Source organism: Oncorhynchus keta, chromosome 26 (genome assembly GCF_023373465.1).
Source record: "Oncorhynchus keta strain PuntledgeMale-10-30-2019 chromosome 26, Oket_V2, whole genome shotgun sequence".
Classification (NCBI taxonomy): domain Eukaryota; kingdom Metazoa; phylum Chordata; class Actinopteri; order Salmoniformes; family Salmonidae; genus Oncorhynchus; species Oncorhynchus keta.
In genome coordinates, this window is record NC_068446.1 from 21,771,710 (window position 1) to 21,780,562 (window position 8,853).

Genomic DNA, 8,853 nt, shown 5'->3' on the forward strand with positions numbered 1-8,853 from the left:
TTCCAGAAAACTGCCCTTTTTTGTCCTCATACTAGCAAGCAGTAGACACCGCAGCCATTTTGGAATGGCATTGTCAGTGAATCAGCTCCTTTGTTCTTCAACGAGACGTGCTACGCATCTTGTGGTGCCCCTTAGACACTAAAGTCAAGGGGAAATTGCATACCTCTTGCTTGTACAACATTTTACATGTATTTGATAATAAATTACTAACATTTCAGAGTACGTACATGTTTTACTTGAAAATATGAAATACCATTTACAGGTACAGATTGTTTTGTCTAAAAGCACAAAGATAACACAAGTGTTAACAAAGCCAGAATCTATAAATCAGACTGCTTTGCTCTTTCACAATGACTGTCTATCAAATGTGAACAAGATGCCATCAAATTAAAATGACAACCTACGACAAGTTGTCACATTTTAAGAGACTTGCAATGGCCAAAGGCACGACTGCAATTTTTTGCCTGGACACAATCTGACAAACTGGTATGCATTGTAGAAAATGTCTCATGTAGATGATGTCGTGGGAAGGTCCATATGTTTCACTCAAAGGTTGAACCTCCTTCTGCAGACGTCATTTTCATGTCGCTGAAAAGTATAAAAGCAAATGTAGGTATTATTTAGCTACCAAAGAGGATCTGCTCTGATTCTGCCATTCACACTAGTCTAATATCGCAAATTGGTGATAAAACATTTTTATTTTAAAGTGGGTAAACATTGATCACCCTTCGCAGGGAGTAAAGTGACACTACCTTTGAAAATAGCCAATTTATTTTTCCTGCAAAAAGTGGGTCAACACAAAAGGTGTGCTACACCACTGATCTCAACTTCTCCCCCAAAACCAATGGTTATGGGTTGCAGATGAGGAATTATTCAAAATTGAGCTGCACACCTTTACTCCCACAGTACTCTACTGCTCTTGCTAAACGAGCAGTCACTAACAGTTTCAATTGTTCCACAATCAAAGAAAAAAACAGGACTGAACTCACCTTGAGAACCCACTCATACTCCCCAAACTTGGAGTCAAAGGTCCCCTTCTGTAATGATCGGAGTTTCAGAGTGAAGCGTGGTCCCAGCTCTTGAATGCCGACTCTCTGCTCGTTCTTAAAGATGTACCTTTGGAGAGTACAAGGGCTTTGACATGTTGTGGACCACTCTATAACCCCCATCATTCAGATCTCATTAGAATGGGAAACAACAATGGCCTGACAACAATACTCTACGCGAAGAGAGCAGCAAACACGCACACCTTTGGCCGACGTATCAAATTGTGTAGGGAATATGTGACTTGCTCCAGTTGCATTGACCCGGACATACATTTTTAGCTATATACATTGTTGAAAAGAGAAGACTATTAGCTTTAAAATGATGCATAACTTGTGTATCAATACTTAAATTTTTGCGCAGCAGAGCTAATTACAACAGAGGTATCCCTGATCAGCTGTTCAGAGAAATTACACCCCTGAAGTCTGTTAGTTTTAGCGCAGCGCTGTTTGCATGCTGGACGTCGTAACGCAAGTGTCACTGCAGAAGACATTATGTCTTATTTGGCATAAATTATTAACAAGGAAGCTGCAAGTGAACAGTTTGACAAGATTGTGCGCTAGCTAGCTGGTTAATATGTTTACAAATGAGTTTGTGGGTGTGCTAGCAAGCTTGTCAGTTGATTGTTAGCTAGCCAATGACTCATTTTGAAAGGTGGATCTTGTCATCGGAGACATTTAAAGGATTAGGGTTAGCTAGAAAACATGTTTTGGTGAATTCTGTTTTAATCCAAAAACACACCATGCCAATCATTTGACAAAATGTGGATTTTTTTATGCTTATGAACTAGCGCGACTGAAAATGATAGAGCACGTCACATTCGTAGTTTGGAGAGTATTTGAACATTGGGAAGACCTCGCCGAGACGTATAAATTATGCAAGTGTCGAATTTACAATGCAGATATTGAAAATACATCTGCTAGACGTCTTGCCAGTCAGCAAACAATGTCTAAACTGTATTTTCCCGATGTATCCTTCATACATCATGCAAAAACATTGGGCTATCATTATGCAAATGATTTCTAGGCATTCTAATGAACATTCACCTGTGGAATCTGAAAAAGATGAAGTCTCTCTGGTTGTGGAAAGTGGCGACTTGGCGTCCCACAAACTGGGGGTCGTGAGGGAAAAGGGCAGCAAAGAGTCGTCCCATGCTGTGGCCCAGGCGGGTGGTGAAATTGTTGAGGATCACCTCTGGGGAGTGTTCTGTCGGGTCCTTCCCTCGCCTCTGTAAAAGGTTTTTCTTTCAGTATTTATATTCTCACAATGTATACATTTTCCAGATCCATCCCCTAAGTGAGCTGAGTTTCTGCTTGAAGAATGCCAGACTCATTTGAATAATTATAAAGCACATAGATACAACACTAAAACATTCAGTCTGGGATTGATAAATTTTGGGAATTTTAAACAAATTATAGCTATTCATTATTAAAATAAAACCTGGAAATAACTCATGAGCTTAGTACAACTGTCTTACCCTATCAGAACAAAGTCATTGTAAAAAACACATGGACTGTCAGTTCTTGTATCTATCATATCTAGTGTGCCGTTTATAAAATTGAGGTTACATTTACCCAGCCCCATCCCCTAGAGAATGTTATTATTATCCCTCAGCTATATATCAAAATAAGTGGCAGAGCATCAGGTCTGTTGTTTTTCAGATGACATACTGTCGCTCTAAGTGAGACATTAACATGTCTGTTTGAACAGTTTTGAAATGTCTTGCCTTCATCTCCTTCCGCAGTCGGACACTGCTGACTTTGAAGTGTGCAGTAGGCCCATCAGGGAGGTGGCAGAGAACCATACCATCTTAGTGTTGTGGTGAAGGAAACAGACATCTACAAGGGACTTTGCATTATTACTGACTCCAACTGCAACTCTCCACCTCAAGGTGGGCGGTCCAACTTGAAACAGGACTTAACTGTGTGCCAGGCTGTTAGGATTGTGATACTGAAGCCTGGTCTGTGACTTCAAAGCGAGTGCATGTAATAACAAAATGCAGACCAACAACAGCATTAGAGTATCATAAGCAGTCAACATATTAACAGTCGCAATGTCCCTCTTTCCGTCAGTCAACCAAAGGATACTGGGCACCTTACGATCTTCATTGATGACCATGAGGTATGTGAAACCTCTGGCTATACACTGGGGAATGACCTTCTTTAGTGCCAAGCCTCTTCTGTAGTACACGTGTGCGTCGGGGATGACTGTGGCCAGCTGGTTGCAAAACCTCACTGTCCTCTGAAAGACAAAAGCAGACCGTTTTGTAATAACTACCATAAAATGTTACTGTATATCTGATTATTTTTTTGAGAATATTAAGTGACTAATGATCGCCCAGCCCTACATACAGTATTAGTCTCCTACATTCCAGGCATCAATAACCATCAACCTTCTTGTCTACAGATATCAGCCTGAGCTCGATCCTGTCGGTCTAATCTTTAGAAGGATTTCTTCCCTTTGTTTGGAATTTTAGGTGATTTACAGGTCAGCTGTGCAGTGCCCCGGCTCAGACAGCCTCACGAACACACAAGTCGGGCATGTTCCACCTCATGAACCAATAAGTCAGGCCCGTTTGAGGTCATATTCATAAGCATTTCCCTGTACTGGGTTGTACACCATGTGTATCATGTGCATATGGCAAATAAAGTTGATTTGCAGACACCTGGAGAAGAACATTTCATAAATAATATTAAACTTACCAGTGTTTTGAGAGTTAGATAGTTTTCCTTCCTAAATGTTTTAATTAAATATGTTAAAAAGTAGCTTTTATGTGTTTGAATGGTATGGGCATATACTAGTCATTAAAAATATTAACATGAGTAGGCCAGATCAGCCAATGAGGCAACATGAGGTCATATTCTATGAACGTTTTTTAAAAGATCTGTTTTATATACAGGTTCTCTCTCTAATTTATGCTTTGGCCACAAATGAGTCAACAACATTAACAGAATATGAACTTTTAAAAGTGAGATTTTCACTGGGTAGTTACTTTAATATGATAAAGCAGGAGTGGCCAACCCTCTTCCTGGAGAGCTACCAGGTACACAGCCCCCCCCATGTATTGCCACCTGAACCAGCAGATATGCTAGATCAGCATTAAGAAGCCTACAGCAGGGGAGCGGAAAACACCAGCCAAGCCTTCTACAGTTGATTAAAAAGATATTGTTAAAGAAAGCCGTCCAGCAGCCAGGGGAAAAAGTTCAGATGTGTTTAACTGGACTGGACTCCGCTTGTGCATGTGGTTGACAACTTCCTTCCCGGTGCCGTTGCTGCAGGGGTGTGAGGCAAATTTGACGCCGGCTTTATATAGAAACCAATGGAGGCGGCTGCATTTTATTTTCTGGAGTGTAAGCACCTTTAGAGCAAAAGCTGGCAGAAGGTATCACCCCCGTGATATCAATCTTCTGAGATTCACAGCAGGACTGAAATAAATAACAGCACCGTCTCCGGGTGCTGTTTTAGTCCACTCACCCCTCTAGGTCTGTCAGATGTGGTAATGAGGACTTTGGGGTTGGTCAGCCGGTTGAAATAGGCCGAAAACTCATCAGTTCCCTCATCAAAGGCTACCTGCAATGGAGAGTATCTGAGTTATATGCAACATCAAAACACTATACTGTAAATGCACGAGATGACATCAAAACACTATACTGTAAATGCACGAGATGACATCAAAACACTATACTGTAAATGCACGAGATGACATCAAAACACTATACTGTAAATGCACGAGATGACATCAAAACACTATACTGTAAATGCACGAGATGACATCAAAACACTATACTGTAAATGCACGAGATGACATCAAAACACTACACTGTAAATGCACGAGATGACATCAAAACACTATACTGTAAATGCATGAGATGACATCAAAACACTATACTGTAAATGCACGAGATGACATCAAACAGCTCTGCAGAAAGACAGTACCTCTTCATCTTCAGGGTTAACAGTAGTTTCGTCGTATACCCTCTGGTTTTCTATCGTCTTTGGAACTTCCTTTGGGGGAGCCTACATTGGAAAGGTAAGAAGAGTCATCTTAATATCAATTATGTTTAGGCCTACATCTTGGAATTCTTTGGTCTGTCAATAACAGGCTACTCTTATAGTCTTTCTGCTCACAGAGGGCTCTAACAGTTGTCTCTATTCATTTACAGATCAGTGGGACCAAGTGATGTCATAAGTGCAGCATCCAACCGACTTACCTTGTCACCTAGAGCATCCCTCTCTTTTTTCTTTTTCTTCTTCATTGCCACCTTTTGCTGAAATAAAATGTAAAAAACACCATGTTACATGGCTACACTAAAAGACCGGAATAGATACTCTCGTCCAGTTCCCACTGGTAAGACTTTGCACCGGGGCGGCAGGTTTTGCGTCGAGGTTAGAGTGTTGGGCCAGTTCCCGAAAGGTCGCTAGTTTGAATCCCGGAGCCGACGAGGTGAAAACCTGTTATTGTGCCCTTAACCCCAAATGCTCCAGGGGTGCTGGACAATGGTGACCCTTGCCGTGATCCCATTCCCTACGGGTGTCTCAGGGGGAGTTGGAATATGCCAAATGCACATTTCCATTACACACTTGTATAAACAAGACATAAGGACGCACCCAATTGTTATTATTTTGAGGACTGGGTTGTTCAATGTTTTCCCTAAGCACCGGCCATCATCCAAACAGCCGTTAAAACTTATTTTCAGCCGGCTACTTAAAAAAATAATAACAAACTGCTGCTTTTCATTTAAAAGTTTAAATTCATTAGTCAGAAAAGTCAGCCGAGCCACCTCCCGCTTGAATGAAGGACATGCATCTTCTATCGATCTATGGATAGGACAGGTGCCGGTCAGTCACAAAGCGAGCGATGACAGAGCAACTGCTGTCTGCCCCACCTCCCGGTACCAGTGTGATGTGTGTACGCTGTGGTTGGTTACAGTCTAAATTTCTTTAGCTGGAGGAGGGAAAGCATGGTACTGTGCTTTGATTGACGACCGAAAAGCAAATAATAACTAGTTTATAAAAGGTGTCGAACTGACTGAATAAAGTTAATCTCCTATTTTCCTTTGCCATTCATAAGCCATACAACGTGGTTATTAGGGCCGTGATGAAACAAGTATCGTGAGACACGTTAGTATTGTGCCAAGGAAACAAAACACGAAGCGGATTGAACTTCTTTAGGAAAATCGACATATGTTTGAAACACACATCATTATGTCGTAATCAAGAGTCACATTTGATTTATTTTCCAAGCTAAAGCACACAATATTTTACATAGAGCAGGTTTTTAAAAGACCAATGAGTGAGATCTGCTTTGTGTTTTCAGTTTTGGCGATGACCTGCAGAAAAATGACGAAATCCCTTTGTTTGGAAGATTGTGAATCTTCACTGCAGGAACAATAGGTCGTTTTTCTTCATCAATTTAACCTTTACATTTATTTTTCAAGATAATGTGCCCCATTTAATTTATGTTTTAATAATATATATAATTTGAAGAACAAACATCACTGTGGCAATTCAGATCTTGCAGTAAAACTGTAAATAAGACAGATTTAATGTTAAAAAAGGTTTCATGTTCTCCACTTAGAAAATTTTATTTGAAAATAGTCCTGATCATATAGACCTAGAGAATATCCAAAAGAACTAACAATACACTGAATTCATACATTTTCAGTCATGTATTTATACATAATACATTTACCAATCTGGGAGGTAAACGCTATAAAGTATTCAATAATTTCACTGTTTATTTCTGATGGAATCAAGGCATTAGAACGTTCCAGAGGCCACCAAAATAGAGCGTGTCCTGCAAAAATGTGCTACTACTAATCTATGCACTTTGATATTTTTACAACATTACATTTTTTATATGCTTGCATTATTTTGTCACTGGTGTTACCTATATTGTAGATGACAATTTAGGCTTTCCAAAATATCATTTGACCATTTAATTAGTATATTTAATCAAAGAGAAAATGTTAATGATAATATTAAGAAAATATTTTGATTAGTAATAATTGACTTTAAAATAGGTATGTGTAAAGTTATATTGTGTAACACCAGGGACGGTAACATAAATGACAGTAACACCAGTGGCAAATCTGCAGGCAAGATGGCATAGCTAATATGGCGGACACAGTTGCTCAAACCACACTTGTCAATAAATTGTCAATAAATCATGGGATTTGATCAATTATTACAATAACATTTCCCCCTACTATAAACTGTCTAACACCTGTGATATCTTAAGATTCCGCATGAAAATACCAAATTAATCATCAAAAAACAGCCCTTTCTCCAATGAATGTTGCATTTCAAAGAGGTGTTTATATTTTTACAAAAGGGTAACACCAGTGACATGTAATTGAGGGACTTAGTGGGTGGTTACGGGTTCTCAGTGGTGGTTACCGCGGGGACTGGAAATACACTATTTTCGGAGATGACCCGACTAAAGAAGTAAATAGAGAACTTTAAAGAATTATGAAGTGGGAACACATGCATGCTAAACGTTCATTACCTTCCGTTTCTCCTGCTTCAGCTTCATGAACATGAGGTGTCTGCGTTGTTTATTTTTTATTTCAGACACACTGAATGTGGGGGGAAACGAGAATTCTGCCGGCGCATCCACATGTTCTGGCTCTGTTTTCTCAATCATGCTATCGTTACCATTTTCATGTGGAGGCTTTGGCTGTTTCTTTTGCTTCTTAGTCTTCTTTTTCGTGGGTTTATCCTGTATATCATGCTCTTCTACGACGTCCATGTTGTCAGCTAAATGTATATTCTTTCACGTGTTCTGTCCAGTACTTCCGCCTTGCTTCCTTATGTAAAAAGGAAGTTACGTTCAGTAGAAAAAAACTAAACGTACTGCCCTTTCTTCTTCTTTTGTATAATGGGGTTCGCAACAAATATTTGTGCATTCCGCCACCTACTGTACAGGTGGATAATTTTTTATATATGTTTTAATTTATTTAACCTTTATTTAACCAGTTGAGAACAGGTTCTCATTTACAACTGCGACCTGGATAATAAGGATCCAAAAATGAAAACATTTGTTGTAAATAAATGAATAAAAATATCATACAAACTATCAGTAATTTTTTTTTAATTAAAGTAAATCAGCCTCCTTTTCTGGCTCAGAAGGATCCTGTGATGACGGGACATCTCTCCTGGCGACAGTCCTTGCAGTGCTTCTGCTGTTAAGTCTTGGAGGCCCAAAAACTTCTCGGCTGCTGAGATGTCCAGCTTCTTGGACACTTGTACAATTAATAACTGTGGCTATAAATGCTACAAAATCCACCTTCTTAACAATAAGTGTATCCAGATCACTTGATTGGCGTATAACACTGGCAACTGGTTGTGGTGCATCCACCACCATATCTTCTTCAGAACTGTGGCCTCTTGCCCCTTCAACGCTCTTCACCACCTCCACATATGAGATTTGCTGTACAGCCCTGATCCTTGACACCTCAACCTCTTTTACCCTAACAGGACACTCAGGGAATTCGGAAATATAATCCCCACCACAGTTGCAACATTTTACATTCATACTCTTCAATAACATATTCCTTCTGTCTGCAAACACTTGACACATGGACAAAGTTTTTACACTTCTTGCATTGCATCAGGTTTTGCATGAACGCTCTTACGGCGTACAGTATCTTATATATCCCAACTTTACATCGGGTGGTAAATATACAAACGTCAATAATTGTCAGGACTTCCACCAAAGTCGGCTCCTCTCCTTGTTCTGGGGGCGTTCGGCAGTAGACGTGACCGGCTCTCAAGCCATCGCCGCTACATTTTTCATGTAGCCATTTG

The 8,853-nt window shown here is 39.9% G+C and overlaps 1 protein-coding gene across 1 annotated transcript; it reads right to left on the reverse strand.

The window, feature by feature from the left end:
- Positions 1-212: 212 nt before the first annotated feature.
- On the reverse strand, positions 213-7,866 carry rpf1 (ribosome production factor 1 homolog). The gene is made up of 9 exons (XM_035737323.2): positions 7,553-7,866; positions 5,256-5,312; positions 4,981-5,061; positions 4,519-4,614; positions 3,132-3,285; positions 2,771-2,853; positions 2,091-2,272; positions 990-1,116; positions 213-588 (listed from the first exon to the last, which is right to left on the reverse strand). Exons 1-9 carry the CDS (start codon positions 7,793-7,795, stop codon positions 547-549), a joined length of 1,065 nt encoding a protein of 354 aa, XP_035593216.1. The 5' UTR covers positions 7,796-7,866; the 3' UTR covers positions 213-546.
- Between the last annotated feature and the right edge of the window lie 987 nt (positions 7,867-8,853).

What these genes read in the sequence shown, in the direction of transcription:
- rpf1 (XM_035737323.2), bottom strand. Translation starts at nt 7,795, where the DNA reads ATGGACGTCGTAGAAGAGCATGATATACAGGATAAACCCACGAAAAAG. An exon ending in CATCTGACAGACCTAGAGGG is followed by an intron (nt 3,286 to 4,518) that starts GTGAGTGGACTA and finishes TTTGTCTTTCAG; the next exon opens with AGGACAGTGAGGTTTTGCAA. An exon ending in GACTGCGGAAGGAGATGAAG is followed by an intron (nt 2,273 to 2,770) that starts GCAAGACATTTC and finishes AACCTTTTACAG; the next exon opens with AGGCGAGGGAAGGACCCGAC.